The sequence below is a fragment of the Hyperoodon ampullatus genome (genome assembly GCF_949752795.1).
Source record: "Hyperoodon ampullatus genome assembly, chromosome: 6".
In the NCBI taxonomy this organism is placed as follows: Eukaryota; Metazoa; Chordata; class Mammalia; order Artiodactyla; family Ziphiidae; genus Hyperoodon; species Hyperoodon ampullatus.
This window is the reverse complement of record NC_136919.1, coordinates 23,199,186-23,215,891: the sequence shown is the minus strand read 5'-3', so window position 1 is coordinate 23,215,891 and position 16,706 is coordinate 23,199,186. Positions and strand designations below refer to the sequence as shown.

At 39.8% G+C, this 16,706-nt stretch overlaps 1 protein-coding gene across 1 annotated transcript in view; it reads right to left on the bottom strand.

Annotated features, from left to right (window-relative positions):
- Positions 1 to 719: 719 nt before the first annotated feature.
- The window catches only part of ZCCHC7 (zinc finger CCHC-type containing 7), a gene marked incomplete at its 5' end in the record, with an annotated part of 236,629 nt that continues 220,642 nt past the window's right edge, over positions 720 to 16,706 (bottom strand). Inside the window, 4 exons of the mRNA XM_079707247.1 lie at positions 720 to 871; positions 1,359 to 1,797; positions 4,035 to 4,152; positions 10,398 to 10,493. Coding sequence (XP_079563373.1) covers positions 826 to 871; positions 1,359 to 1,797; positions 4,035 to 4,152; positions 10,398 to 10,493 — 699 coding nt within the window. The 3' untranslated portion in view covers positions 720 to 825. The remainder of the gene's footprint in view (positions 872 to 1,358; positions 1,798 to 4,034; positions 4,153 to 10,397; positions 10,494 to 16,706) is intronic.

Here is a 16,706-nt window from a genome sequence, read left to right as displayed (position 1 = left end):
ATACAGCAGACTGTGTACTTCACAAAGAGTAAAACACAAATTTAAGATTCCAATTGTTGGAGAACATGGAGAAACATTTTGTGTCTCCATCTCATTTTATTCTGGCATAAAGCTAGTGCTTGGGCACAGTAAGGGCATTTGACTCCAGTTTATAGAGATTTTATAACTTTAGTCACTTGTCCAACCCAAGTACACCCTTTGTCACTACTCAGACTCTCATTGTCTTTTTACATAGTAGACAAATTTATTTACTCTATTTCAGACATTTTATTTTTCTTATTCTAACATTAGGCTCTGATAAGTACAAAAGGTTCACAAGTATAAAAATTTCTGTGTAACTCTGTGGTAGTTAAAAAACCCATGAGAACAAAACAATTTTTTTTTTCTTTGTGGTACACGGGCCTCACTGTTGTGGCCTCTCCCGTTGCGGAGCACAGGCTCCGGATGCGCAGGTTCAGCGGCCATGGCTCATGGGCCCAGCCACTCCGCGGCATGTGGGATCTTCCTGGACCGGGGCACGAACCCGTGTCCCCTGCATCGGCGGGCGGACTCTCAACCACTGCGCCAGCAGGGAAGCCCCCAAAACAATTTTTTAAATTGGATGATATTCATCTTAAATATCTGAGCGACAGTCTTCCTCAAGTATGGCTGTAAAAATGGTAAAAACGATTTCCTTGTGATTAAGTTAAAATTTTTGATGACTCTTTTCACTTGTTTCAGGAAATCTGTTTCTCAACATTTACTCTGGCTGGATTCCTTACTTGTATTTTGCTCTAAAACCCAATTCCCCGTCTCTTCAGTGCTTCAATGACGACACCTTCATTTTCAGCCTGTGTATGATACCCTGACCAAAGTAAGGTTCTGACACCACCTTCAGAAGCAAGAAAAGCCAGATTTAGATATATAGTTATTATCCTTTCTGATATTAAAAACAAAAGGAATGCTGAAAAAGAATGATGAATTTTTCATATTAGCATTAATTTATCTTCTTGCAAGGATTTAATTTTCATACTCACACTGCATACATTTAATGAGCTTTTTTATTTTTTCAAAATATTAAAAAAAATTTTTTTGTGAAAAGATTAATTCTTCCTATCCCTAGGGTACTCAGTGAATAAAAATGACGTCCTGGAACAGGGGAAGTCTGAGTTTATCTTTCTGTTTTCTTACCTAATAACCTGTTGGACACAGAGAACTGAGATCTCCAAGGACTTTGTTCAATAGCTCTAGGTATGGCTGAGATTAAAAAAACAAAAACCAAAACCTCACTTTATTTAATCATAGGTAATACAAATATTGCGAGGATGTTGTAGACATGAAGACCAAACACTGGGAAGCCAAATCAGAAGCTAACTCACAGCTTAGACTTTTTTTTCCTCTGCTTAATGAGAAATAAATTATCATTGCCATCATCCTCCAAACAGCTCTCCTTTTTCTTATGCCTGACCCTCCTGCCCTCTCTGGACAGCCTGTCTTCTTTTGGCTTGTGGTAATGCAATGAGTGGTGAAAGGGCTTGTGAGGCTTCTGGGTTTTGACAGTGCCAGGAGAAGAGTGGACTCTGGGGCCCCTGGGGTAGTCCTCATCCACTTCATGACACCTGTCAGCCTTCCTGTGCTTCTCACGCTCTCTGCTGGTCCTGTTCATGCCTTCTTTTTGGGTTTCTTTCTTTTCTTGAGGCCACGTGTTACTTCTCCATGAGGCATGGTTCTTCCTCATATCACGGTGGGGCCTCTTATCTGCTGCTTCCATATGAGGCCTCTTGAACTGCCTTGGAAAGTCCCCATTCTTCTGGAGTTCTGGAAAATATAAAAGTATTTCTGCATATTCAGCAGCTCCATGCAGAGCTTTCATTGGTCTGTAAATAACTTAGCAGAGAGGGAAGCCAGACATTTAAATGCATTAATGATATGACATTCTAAAGAGCCCTTACTAAGGTAAAAAAATCACTCACTAAAAACTCAATGGTTGTAGTTCTATATTTCTAAACATGGAAAACATCCAGAAATCCAATGATACTTATTTTGTTCAGTTTAACTAGGTTCAACAAGGGAGACAGGGACCAGTGAGAGCAGTAATCATGTCAGCTTTGTGAAAAGTCAGGTCTGACCAATTCAAGTTCCTGCAGTGATAAAGAGACAGCCCTTGATGATAAGGTGAAGCAAGATGTATAATGTAGCCTTTTGACAGTTTCATATGACATTTCAATTATACTCTGAAGATAAAGTCTGGCCATAGTACTTATAGGTGGATGCCATACTGGACAGGAGATTATTCCTCCAGATTATTCCTCCAGAGTAGAGATCACTGGCTTAGAGACTGAGTGTATATATGTGCACACACTTGTGTATCTAAGAGGTTTAAGTGCCAGATCTGATGTGATATTTTATCAGGACTTGGCACTCTTACTATAAGCGTCTGATGGTAGTGATTCTGATGGGATGAGTGGGAGATGAGGTTACAGTGAGGGATGAAAACTAAGGTCAACAGAACCTTGAAAGATTAAAGAAGTCACCAATAAAAAAATGGGACAGAGTGCGAAGTAGTATACTTAGGGGACAAAAATGAATTCTAGAATATAGAGCAAAAGTAAGTATCAATAATTACTTATAGACTTCAGTATAAAGTTCAATATAATGAGTCTCAAAGTGGATCTGTGCCACAGAGTTGCTGACATAACTAATTAAAAAGGAGAACAAAGGATATTTCCCTGATTATAAAAGTTATAAATGCTCATTAAAGAAAAGTTGGGAAATACAGAAAAGTACAGAGGAAATAACAGAGAAAGCACCCACAACCCTTTAATCCAGAGATGACATTTTGGTGCATTTCTTTGTAATCTTTTAAAAATTTAGTTGTCTAATCATTATCTTCTTGTACTATAATTTCTCTACATAGAGAGATAAAATATGCAAAATATGCAGAAGTTGAGAAGTAATTCCTCTACTTGCCTCCAAAATTACTATCTTCATTCTGAAAGGACCTGAACTCAGAGAGAGTCTGGAAGAGAATAATGTAAAGGCCAAGGGTCAACAATGTATGAGTTAACTTGAAAAATATGGAACTATTTGGTCCTGAAAGCAAAAAAAGTAACTTCGTAAACCACTGTGAAGCATACGGCCAGAAAGAAGAGTGGCAGAGAAAATAAGCCTAAATTATAAAATAATTTGGTGAGAAAGAACATTATGTTAGCAACAGCAAATAAAGAAATGGAGGGTGGCTGTGGATCTGGAGCTCTGTTCATAATGGTGGCCAATAAAAAATGACTTCTTTGGGGAAGCTCCAGGAATCACCTAGCAGGGAAAGCTTTTCTTTGCTTGAAAAATACTAGAGATACAAAGAGGGAGAACATAATTACTTGTCGAAAAGAAAAATCTCAAAAGAAGCTTTAAAAACGCTGCATGCATAAATGGATATAAGTATTTTCTGGACATTTTCTAAAATGATCATTATGTGAGAAAAATGTTCACGGTGAATAGATTAAAACACAGGATTTTGGAAGTGGGTGCTTGATTTCTGGAGATCAAGAAAGTTCCAGTTTCGGGTTTCCCTGGTGGCGCAGTGGTTAAGAATCCATTTGCCAATGCAGGGGACACAGGTTTGAGCCCTGGGCCAGGAAGATCCCACATGCCGCGGAGCAACTAAGCCCGTGCGCCACAACTACTGAGCCTGCACTCTAGACCCCACGAGCCACAACTACTGAAGCCCGCGCGCCTAGAGCCTAAGCTCTGCAACAGGAGAAGCCACGGCAATGAGAAGCCCGCGCACCACAACAAAGAGTAGCCCCTACTCGCCGCAACTAGAGAAAGCCCGCATGCAGCAACAAAGATAAATAAGTGCAGCCAAAAATAAATAAATTAAATAAATAAATTTTAAAAAAAGAAAAGAAAAAAAGAAAGTTCCAGTTTCTATAGTAACTATTAAAAACATTTTCTGTCCTAACCAAAGGCCCACAGAGCAGTTTGCAAAGACAGTGCAAAAAAAGAAATTTAGGAACTATTGCAAAGGTGATTTAGTAAGAAATCTAGTAACATACCTTTCACTTTTCGTTTTATTCTCCGATCTCTCTCCCGGATTTCATATTTGTCATCATAGTAGTAGATGAATGGAGATGTTGGAAAGGTCTGGTTAAACATTCGTCTTTCTGTACATTCCTGCAAATTGTATTTGAAATTATGTCACGAGGTCACACTGTTCAGACAACTTTTTTTGTAAGATTATGGACCACTGTAATTAGTGATGAGCCCCCACTGCTGATACTCACACTGTGGCTGCAGGATGTGGTCTTGCTGGGACACTGGGAGGATCAGCCAAACACCCAATCGTGCTTACATGCTAGTCTTTCAGGCTTGGATTTTCTTCCTTTATTTCTTTACCTACAAAACTCTTCTTATCTTTTTAAAATCTTCCCTGCCAACCCTCTCCCCTAGCAATGCCTTGTTCCTCTGTTGGAGGGTTTATTTTATTTAAAATTATGTTTTATCAGCTCTTTGCTTGTCAGTCTCTTCTAACAGCCTTCCATCAAGTGTTTCTCCTTTTCTTCTTCTCTTCACATTTACACCCTCAATGTGGGGGTAAATTCTTAGCCCTTTACTCCTTTTCATCCACACAAGTAATTTTTTGCAAGCTTATTTTAAGCCAACACTCACTGCTCACAAGGGCAGTGATTCTTATGGTGGGGAGCAGGGTGGTGGTGGGTTGTGCCTAGCTTGAAAATGTTCCTAGGTAATTCTGAAGGAAACCTCTCTTCTCTTTGCTCCCCCTACTCAAGAAGAGATCACTCCTCTCACTCACCCCAGGACAGCTCCCTACTCTCCTGACTCTGGCCTTCTGGTAGCTGCTACTTTCCAAATCCACATCCTTGGCCTGACCCACGTCCCATGTAGTAGGCTTTGTTTATCCTGGTCTGTGACACATATCCATTCAGCTTGTCTCAAACCAAATAATGTCTTTCATTTGAAAGAGGTTTCATTTTGGAACTTTCCGCTTCTGTCTTCTGCCATCTTGCCTAAAATTTATTATAAACGTTCAATGCTTCTTAGGTAGGTACTGAAGAAAAATTAAACTACAAGTATCCCTGCTTTTAAAAAGTTTGCTTTATATCGCTTCACTTTTATGAAAGACCTGTTTTCACTAGCAGAAAGAAATATGAAGAGGATTTTCACCTTTACAAGAAAAGGTGAAAAGTGAAAATAGTGTTTAGCATTTGTTTTGCAGCAACCATTACAGAGACAGTGAGCACCTGGAGCAGTGAGAGTGGCACCACCAAGCTCCTCCCCCAGGAACTACATTCAGCATCTCGGCATCAAGCCGCCATAGCTTTGAACTGTGTCTGTGAGCATCTGTGCTTTATCTCCATTTATTTTTTGCATTTGTTAGAAAGATGTGTTGTAAGGTAACTGCTTCTTTGCTTTACAGCTACTTTGATTTAGGAAAGGTTTCACAGGAACGCTCTAATTTCAGATAATGGGGAAAATCTGTACCTCTTAGGAAGAAAGTATGTGAAATATCTGCATAGAATTTAGCTGATTTATCATAACTTTGTCATTATATACTCAACTTGTAGTTCTTTTTTTTTCTTAACATCTTTATTGGAGTATAATTGCTTTACAATGGTGTGTTAGTTTCTGCTTTATATCAAAGTGAATCAGCTATACATACACATACATCCCCATAACCCCTCCCTCTTGCGTCTCCCTCCCACCCTCCCTATCCCACCCTTCTAGGTGGTCACAAAGCACCGAGCTGATCTCCCTGTGCTATGTGACTGCTTCCCACTAGCTATCGATTTTACATTTGGTAGTGTATATGTATCCATGCCACTCTCTCACTTCGCCCCAGCTTACCCTTCGCATTCCCTGTGTCCTCAAGTCCATTCTCTACGTCTGCGTCTTTATTCCTGTCCTGCCCCTAGGTTCTTCAGAACCATTTTTTTTTTTTTTAGATTCCATGTATATGTGTTAGCATACGGTATTTGTTTTTCTCTTTCTGACTTACTTCACTCTGTATGACAGGCTCTACGTCCACCCACCTCACTTCAAATAACTCAATTTCGTTTCTTTTTATGGCTGAGTAATATTCCATTGTATATATGTACCACATCTTCTTTATCCATTCATCTGTCGATGGACACTTAGGTTGCTTCCATGTCCTGGCTATTGTAAACAGAGCTGCAATAAACATTGTGGTACATGACTCTTTTTGAATTATGGTTTTCTCAGGGTATATGCCTAGTAGTGGGATTGCTGGGTCGTATGGTAGTTCTATTTTTAGTTTTTTAAGGAACCTCCATACTGTTTTCCATAGTGGCTGTATCCATTTACATTTCCACCAACAGTGCAAGAGGTCAACTTGTAATTCTAAGATACTTGACCAAACTGGCCACCATACACTTAGAAACATAATTTGTAGATTTTAAAAACTAGGAGTCGGGCTTCCCTGGTGGCGCAATAGTTGAGAGTCCACCTGCCGATGCACGGGACATGGGTTCGTGCCCCGATCCAGGAAGATCCCACATGCCGCGGAGCGGCTGGGCCCGTGAGCCATGGCCGCTGAGCCTGTGCATCCGGAGCCTGTGCTCCGCAACGGGAGAGGCCACAACAGTGAGAGGCCCGCGTACCGCAAAAAAAACCAAAAAACAAAAACAAAAACAAACAAACAAAAAACTAGGAATCATTCTAAATATACACTTAAGTATAGAAAATAAAGTAATGGAAATCTGTACCTAACCATTTAGCTTTATCAAATCAACATTTTCCTGTAATTTAGTTGTTTCCCCCTAAGCATTAACGATATAATTGAGATCCTCTGTCTAACTCTCCTTCCCACTTCCCATTCATCTCCTTCCCTTTCCAGAAGCTGCCATGGTCTTAAAGTTGGTGCCTTCCATTCTCATATTTTAATACTCTTACTATTAATGAATATTCCAATAAACAATAGTATAACTTTGAAGTGTTCAGATTTCACAAAAATGGTAACATTCTGTAAATATTTTGAAGTATTTTTAGGTTATAATAGATTCACAGACTAAGGTGAGTGGTATTCTTTGGATTATCTATCTGAATAAAGGTTTGGTAACACTTGACTACAAACCTACCTGGGTCTGGTATATTTTGGTGGGGAGAATTCTGATTATTAATTCAGTTTCTTTAGTGGTATTGGTTCATGTAAGTTTGTTCTTCTTCAATCATTTTGATTAATTTATATTTTTGCAGAGAATTACTTATTTTATCTGCATTTTCAGATTTAACATTGAACTTTATTTTTTGTTTGTTTGTTTTTTGGCCACGCAACATGCAGCATCTTAGTTCCCCCACCAGGGATCAAACCTCTGCCCCCTGCAGTGGAAGCACAGAGTTTTAACCACTGGACAGCCAGGGAAGTCCCTAACATTGAACTTTATGAAGTTTATACAGTATTCTTTAAGTAAAAAATTATACTGTATTTTAAGCTATTTACACTTTTTCACTCATTGCTTATTTGTATCTTTTCCTTTTCTTTGAGCAGTTTTTCCAGAAGTCTCTTTTCTTTTGAAAAGAAAATGTTTTCAAAGAACCAGCTTTTGGTTTTGATGATGCTATTAATCATGTTTTCTATTTCAGTAATTTTGGTTCTTATCTTTATAATTTCCTTCTTCCAACTATCTTAAGATTTAACTTGTTGTTGAGTTTCTGGATCTTTTGGGGCTCTTTTGGGTATTGAAAGTTATAAGGCAAACCTATAGGGTAACATAAAGAATTGCTTTTATAAATCACTATCCATGGTGGCACCAAGTTTCCAGAAGAAAGGATACCCATAAAAGATTTGGGTCTAAGATTCTACTATGGGTTGAATGTTTGTGTATCCCCCCACCCAATTCATGTGTTGAAATCTAAACCCCAAGGTGATGGTATTAGGAGGTGGACCCTTTGGGAGGTGATTAGATCACAAGGGTGGAACTCTTGTAAAAGAGACCCCACAGAGCTCTCTAGCCTCTTCCACCATGTGAGGACACAGCAAGAAAGTGCCATCTATGAGGAAGCGGCCCTCACAAGACACTGATTCTGCACCATGGTTGTGGTGAGAAATAAATTCCTGTTGTTTATAAGCCACTCAGTCTATGGTAGTTTGTTTATAGCAGCCTGAATAGACTAAGACAGATTCTATAGAATATTAAGAGCAAATTACAATTACAAAAAGGTACTAGAGCTCTTTATATACTCCCAGCGCCCCACTCATCCTGTAGTAGTCTCTTTACATGGTGAGTACTGTTTTCTATTGCAGTTTGCCTCATATGGAGCTGCTTATGATTGTCCCTGCCTCCCCAGTTAGAGGAAGTGGAATTAGGGAAGGGCAATGCCACATTCCCCTTAGAGTATCTTTCACATGAAGAAGCTATTTATTAACATCTATAGAGCTGAAGTTCTGAAACTGAAGGGGAGGGGCCCTTAGACAGCTGTAAGTACCTGCCCGGTCTCCTATTTGGATCCTATACAGTCTAGACTGATGTGGCTCTACAGAGCTATACAGTACTATAAACACTTTCCAAAGCTAAATGTAAATTATATTTTGATTATCCACATCACTGGTCCCCTCCATTAGCACAGACAATTGATAGTTGGCTATATAAATTATCTACTATTCTGGATTAGCCACACCACTGATCTTCTTCATTAGTGTGGATAATCTAGAGTTCTTCATCTATGGCAGCAATGAGGCTACCAAATTTGCTTTATGGTAAATTAAAAATTATCTAAATCTAGATTTCAGGGATAAGTTCCAAATGCTTTTAATATATTTCCTATCTACATTAACAGGAGTGACTAGTAAGCAGTATGTGTCCAACTCTAATTGTTTTTCCTTAACTGAACAAACATAAATGCTAAAATTATACACTTTTGCTTTAAAGAGGTAAGCAAGCATAAATTGTACATCTGTGTGATTCGTGTGGCAGTGGACTGCTTCTGTGAATATGTTCGCTAAACAACATCTGAGTTTTGGCAACAAGGAGGAATACACAGAGCAGTAAAAGATCTAGAGATGATAATTTTGCAAAAAAAAGGTATTCTCAAACTAGCTTTTCAGTGTGAGTTCTATAGAAGTGAGGTAATTATACTGCAAGGTCCCTCCGTCTGTATCCCCATACTATGGATCTGATCACATGGGAAATACCAAATCAGTGCTGAGAGCTCTCCCTGTACAACTTCTTTGCTTTGGAAATAAAGAAAGTGGAGACCAGGGAGAAAAAGTGGGTTGTTTTAAGTCACATGGTTAAGTCAGTAGTAGAGCAAAAATTAAAACTGAGGATCAGAGCTCCATCCTCTCTTTCATATTCTATCCCTTCACTCCATGGTCCTGCTGTCCCAATGTGGAAGAAAAACTCCATCTGTTGATGGACTCTGTCCCACACTTTTTCTTCTCCAGACTTTTTGTCTCTCCCCGTATCGTAGAGCTCTGTCCCCAAGGTCTGCACTGGTGAAGTGTCATGGTCAGAACTCAACACGTGACCTGCAATACCATTCTATCCTACTGCTCACACCTCTATCCATTTTGTAGACTCCCTACCTCTGCGTGCTTTCCACCTCCTCTCATCAGATCTGACTTGGTATTAGTATATTTTGGTTTCTAGGCTATTAGAAACCTATCTGGAGACTGGGAGTGTATTTCTCCATACAGATTTTCTACTTCTTGTGCCACTGCCTTTCCTCCTCTGTCTCAAGATTCCCAGAACGTATGGGCTGTGAGTCTATTCTTATTGCATCCTGTCTGTGGGATGAGCTGTTGCTGTTTCATGCTTAATGAGATAACTGGCTAGGAGACTCACTCCCACCTCACAGCAGCAAGTTTCTGCTTTGACACCTCAGTATCTAGAACACACAAAGTTTGGCCCTTTCAGTTAGGGTTAGGAAATATGCAGGTTGGATAGGGAATTGGGGCATTTGTGGGGTAGACAGGATGGATGATGATGCAGCACCTCTGTCTTTCCACTAGCGAGTGTCAGGGTTTGCATGTGAGTTGTAAAGATTTAACTGAACACAGTACCGGGGAAAACCAGAGATACTGGAGAACTATATAGAAAATCTAAAAATCACGATTTGGCTGGGTCAAAGTACTAGTAATCCTAAGAACTCGTGAGAACTGTAACCATTCTATTGACTACTATTATTTGTCTGAATGATTCTATGAGCTGTATTTGTTTTAGACTAACATGCACGTATACTTAAAACATTTACAAGAATGTGCTCTGACAGATCTGTTACTCTGGTAGGGATAGGAGAAGTAAATCAGTTGAAAATATATTAAGTCTTAATTCAAGATATTAGTTTATAAAAGAAATGTGTTCAGAATTACTCGGGCTCATCTTTCAGCAACCACTCCTGAACAACAGAATGCTTTATGCCCAAATTCCACTTAAACTTACGTGTCCGTAATGGCCTTCTTGCCCGCAGTTGTAGCAATACACTAAGGCTGATTGTCCAGAAGGGGTCTTTGGCTTTTTGGGTGGTCCAGGTTTGGTCTGCAACATGAATATTTGTGAAGATTTAGTGAATGTCAGAAGAAAATTAAAACCTCGTTCTTTCCAAAAGAACTTTAAAAAAATATATATCCTCAAGGTTTTTATTTATTTATTTTTGGCTGCATTGGGTCTTCGTTGCTGTGCACGGTCTTTTCGCTTGTTGCGGCGAGCAGGGGCCACTCCTCGTTGCGGTGCGCGGGCCTCTCCTGTTGCAGAGCACGGGCTCTAGGCGCGTGGGCTTCAGTAGTTGTGGCGTGCCGGCTTCAGTAGTTTTGGCTCACAGGCTCTAGAGCACAGGCTCAAGTAGCTGTGGCACACAGGCTTTGTTGCTCTGCGGCATGTGGGATCTTCCCGGACCAGGGCTCGAACCCGTGTCCCCTGCCTTGGCAGGTGGATTCTTAACCACTGTGCCACCAGGGAAGTCCCAGGAGGCAGTATTTCTAAGGAATCGCTTACCTAACAAAAGTTATTGGGACTTCCCTGGTAGCGCAGTGGATAAGAATCCGCCTGCTAAGGCAGGGGACACGGATTCGAGCCCTGATCCGGGAAGATCCCACATGCCACAGAGCAACTAAGCCTGTGCGTCACAGCTACTTGAGCATGTGCTCTAGAGCCCGTGAGCCACAACTGAGCCCGCATGGCACAACTACTGAAGCCCACGTGCCCTAGAGCCTGTGTGCCACAACTACTGAGCCTAAGTGCCACAACTACTGAAGCCCATGTGCTCTAGGGCCCACGTGCTGCAACTACTGAGCCCGCGCACCTAGAGCTCGTGTTCTGCAACAAGAGAAGCCACCACAATGAGAAGCCCATGCACTGCAACAAAGAGTACCCCTGCTTGCCACAACTAGAGAAAGCCTGCGTGCAGGAACAAACTGTGTGCAGGAACAAAGACCCAATGCAGCCAAAAAAATAAAAATAAATAAATAAATAAATAAAATTGAAAGAAGAAAAGAAATACTGCCTCCTACAGTTTAGTGTGGAGACCCCACATTCACATGGTTCTGTGTACTGAAGTGTGTAACATGAGAACAATTCTTTTACTCTTAACATCAACGTGTGCTTTCCTCACCTTCCTCACTCCTCATTCCATTCCGCATTGTGCCCAATACTGTGTTACGTATTAGGTATCTCAGAGGAGAATAAAAGCCCAGTAGAACGTGACAGACATAAAAATAGGTAACGACAGCAATGTAAGCACAGTGATAGAAGTGTGTACAAGGTATTACTGGAGTGCCAAGGGGGACCAATCATTGGATGGGTAAGGAACTCAGGTAAAGCCTCCCTTGAAATATAAAAAATTTAAATTTACTCTAAAAGAATTAGGTGTAAATCAAATGGAAAATTTTAGGTAGAGGGTAAAGAGAAATTAGGATGCTTTTCAGGTTTCTAACTTGGGTAAACTGGTGAGCAGTAGTGTCAACAACTGATTCAGAAAAGGTAGGAAAAGAAGGCAGAGTCAATTTAGAGGGAAAGATAATGAAGTCTTTTTTGGATGCTGAGTATCTAGGTGGAGATAGATGTCCACCAGGCAGTTATCTGTGTAAGATAAAGCTTAGAAAACACATCTGTGCTGAAGATTAGATCTGAAAGTAAGCTGCATTAATAGTGGAGACTGAAATGACCAGAGTGGACACTATCGCCATAGCCAGATGAGCAGCAGTGAGCTAAAGATGGAACCCTGGGAACAACAACACATGAGGGGCAGGCAGAAAAGCCTGTGAAAGAGACAGAGAAGGAGAGGTTAAAGAATGCAGAGCCACAGAGAATAGTCATAGACCTTAGAGTAGTTTCAAGATGGATGAACTGATCTACGATGTCAAATACAGCAGAGAAGCCTAGTGAGATTAGGGCTGGGAAACACCCTTAGATTTCGCACTGTTCATGGATAACTTTATTGTGAGAATTTTGTAATCAGTAAGAAGGTAGAAAGAGTAGAAAGCAATAGGTTGAAGAGTGAAGGAGATGCATTCAAAGGTGGTAGAACTATAAAGAAGAGCAAGGAAATGATTACCCACAAAAGCTAGGACAGTGGTTACTTCCTGTGGGGAGAGAATAGAGCACAGAGGGTCTCAGGGTAGCTGCAGTTTTCTGTTTTCGAACATAGTGGTGTCATATAACTTAAGTGTGTTATATAACTAATTTATTAAATTGTACACATATGTTTGATGCACTTTTCACTATGTATATTACATTTCATAACAAGAAATGTTTTAAAAAATGAATGGAAGTTGAAGAAAAGTAGACAGTAGGTATATATTATTTTAAGAAGCATGAGTAAGAAGGGGCAAAATAAGATCAGTCAGTACCTAGGAGGAGGATTTGGTGGAGTTTGTTATTAGAATGGGAGAGACCTGAACATGTGAGAAAGCTAACAGAGGTGGAGAAGTTGAAAACACAGAGAAAGGATGGATAGAGCAAAACTCCTGACGTGGCACGGGCTTTAAACAGGAGGAGAAAAAACTAATTCCCCCCATATTTTTTGGAGATTGGAAGGTTGAGAATAAACTTGGATAAGTTTATTTCTTATATTCTTTATTGGGTGTCTACAAAGAGGGCCAACTAACTGGTCTGTCAACTGATTTTGTTGTTATTTAATGTGGCGAATAGGTGGTCTGTGGGATGTTTTATTTTCTTGATACAGGAAAATAATCTATAGGTTATAAAAATAACCTCCTTCAAACAACTTTACTTTTAGCTCCATTTCCTAAATTGAAAAACTGGAGGATGACAATAACCTGAAAGATGTTTTCTAATGAAAATACAAAATGGAATTTACAATCTCAGCTATTACCAATTGGGATATAATCAAAAACACAGTCAACAAATGTCTTATATTCTCTAATAAAAAACGTGGGTCATGAATTAAGACTAGCTAAAAGCGATTAAATACAGTTTTTTAAAAAATTATTTAATCTATCTATTTATTTATTTATTTATGGCTGCATTGGGTCTTCATTGCTGTGCATGGGCTTTTTCTAGGTGCGGCGAGCGGGGGCTACTCTTCATTGTAGTGCACGGACTTCTCATTGCGGTGGCTTCTCTTGTTGCGGAGCACAGGCTCTAGGCACACGGGCTTCAGTAGTTGTGGTGCACAGGCTTGGTTGCTCCCTGGCATGTGGGATCTTCCCAGACCAGGTTCAAACCCGTGTTCCCTGCACTGGCAGGCAGATTCTTAACCACTGCGCCACCAGGGAAGTCCCTTAAATACAGTTTTAACAGGTATGCACATAAGCATGTGAACTCGTGCAGCAGTTTACAAATTTGTTCAGGTAGTAGAGCACCGGGAAGACATGAAATTCCTAAGCAGAAATAATTTTTCCATCTAAAAGATAACTATATTATTTGATGTGATACAAAATTGCATCCATGAGTATATGTGATTTAAGAGAAAGAAATAAAACCAAAAGAGGTGGTACCATGGATGTGAAGGTAGAACAGATAATGTTTCAAGGAAGAAGTTGTCAAAAGCTACTGGTGAATCAAATACAATGAAGACTACAAAATCCATTGGACTTAACAGCCAGGAAGTTGTTGGCAACTGGAAACTGGTGTGAGCAGCTTCATTTGAGAGGCAGAGGCACAAGCCAGATTGTAAGGGGTTTATTGCAAGTAGAAAGATGCTAAAGAACATTACATAGATGACTTTTTCAAGAAACCACACTGTGTATGGGAGAAAGGAAGGGGACAAGTAGAGCAAAATGTAAGTCCAAGGATGCCTCCATTAGTGACAATTACCAGAGTGCTGGGCACATGGCATGAGCATCTATATACATTCTTTCACTAATCTATTCAAAAAATAATTATTGAGTACCTAATACATGCCAGATACTGTTCTAAGATTAGCTAATTGAGAAGTGAGCAAGACAAAAATCATTGCTCACATTTCCAGTGGTGAAAGACAGATGAACAAAACCAACAATACACACGCACACACACACACACACATGGACAGTATCAGATAGTAATAAATGGTATGAAGGCAATTAAAACAGTTATATAAATGAGTCATTGGTGGTGACTCAGATTGACTTTGGGGGAAACTCTGACTGGGAAGGTCATTTCTTATAACAAAAAACCCCCTAGTATGTGATCACTGGGGAAACAGCATTCTGGGCATCAGGCATGGGGAACAGGTAGTGCAAAGCCCTGAGGTGAGCATAAGCTTGCTATATGTGAGTATCTGAAAAATATCTGTAACTTGGAAGTGCAGTCGGTGAAGGAAGACCAGGAGAAAAGGAGGTTCTAAAGGTGAAGAGGGACCAGATCATAAATAAGGGTGAAGAGTGCTGGATTTACTTTATGTGGCATAGGAAGCTAGTGTGAAGCTAATGGTATGGGCTCAACAACTAACTGGCAACTGTTAGCAGAGAGTATAACCAATGAAAGAATAATCCACCCCCCAAATTAAACACATTCTCTGAAAAACTTACCTATGTTTAGAAGTTTCTCTACTTATGTTTGTGCGAATACATGACAATTTATCTGATCCCAGAGTTCTAGATTGATTCATGAGAAGGAAAATACGCTCACTTATGTTTAGTCCATGGAATAAGAGTTCCATTGGTTCAAATCACATGCAAAAGGACAAGATGAATCAGGAAGTAATTACGAGGGGAGCTGATGAGAACTAAATTAGCAGGGATATCCAGACATTAGAACTTGACTGGCACGGATACAAGTTGGGACTTCCTCACAGGAGGGGCCACCTGTACCCCTACGGCACTTCTGGCTTCTCCTTGGGAGCACAGAACACAAGGATAGTCACACTACTACACAGCTCTTCAGTGGTTCATTCCTATCACCTCTCAGAGTAAAGGCCACAGTGCACCTGATCCTCCTTTCCCTAGTTCACCCTCTAGTATACTAAACTGGTTATTTATTATGTTTATCGTCTGCTTCCCCATTTCTAGAATGCGAGGTGCATGAGGGCAGGGATCTTCATCTAGTCCACTATGCATCCCTATGCCCAAAATCTAGAGTGAGTGTGCAAACTATGGCTGGCAGGTCAAATCCGGCCTCCTGCCTGTTTTGTATGGTCTATAAGGTAAGAATGATTTTAACATTTTAAAATGGCTTAAGAATTTTAAAAAAGAATGTTTTGTAATATGTGAAAATTATATACAATTCAAAATTCAGTGTCCATAAATTATTGGAACACAGCCAGGCTGCTTTTTATGCTACAGGGATCAAGTTATGACAGAGACCATTGACTGGCCTGCCAAGATAAAATATTTACTATCTGGCTCTTTACAAAAAAAGTTTGCCAACACCTGACCTAGAGCATAGTAAGTGCTCAATAAATAGGTGGTGAATGAGTAGATGTTACAGCCTCTAAAATTTTAGAGTGAAAATGAACTATGCAGCCAATAAAAGTATTTAAAGTAGATATGAATAAGGAAAATCTCTGCTACTGATTGAGGATACAGAGCAAAAGCTTTAGAGAATTTCTCTCAATTTAATTATTTTATTGCCTAAGTTTGAGGAAATTACAAGTAGTACTAAATGCTGTTCCATCTGTCTGTAGCACTCTTCCCCCAGATAAATATGGTAAGCTCCTTCACTTCCTTCAAGTCTTGGCTCAAATGTCATTTTCTGAGTAAGGCCCTCCTGACTACCCTATTTAACGTTGCTAGCTCCCTCCAATTGGTGTTCCCTGCGCTGCTTCACTACCCTCCCTCCCTTCCTTTTTTTAAAACTCCATGGCACTTACTACATCTGACATACTGTATATTTTACTTGTTTGTTTTGTCTATCCCCCAACATGAAGGGATTCTGTCTGTTTTTTTGTTCAGTGCTGTACCCCAGATCCTAGAACAGGCCTAGGCATATAGTAGGAGTTCAGCAAATATTAATGAATGAATAATCAGGTAATGCGTATATAAAGTGCATGGCCCATAGTAAGCATCCAACACATTTTAGTTATTGTTAATAATTTGGATACTTTGGGAAATTATATCAATTTTTATGTCATTAAGGGACAATGTATAAAATTATGCTTTGATATATTTAAAAGGCTGAATAAATTAATACAGCTTCCTAAGCATCTCTCATACTTTACCTTGAGAATTAGCTATGTACTCTGGCAGAACCAGGAAGGAATTAGTAATACAAAGAGAATAGGAATCAGTCTTATAGTACCAGTAATAGAGACATCCTTCTTAATCAAGATTTTGAAAGCATGTTTCATGTTGATACTTATTTTATTTTGAA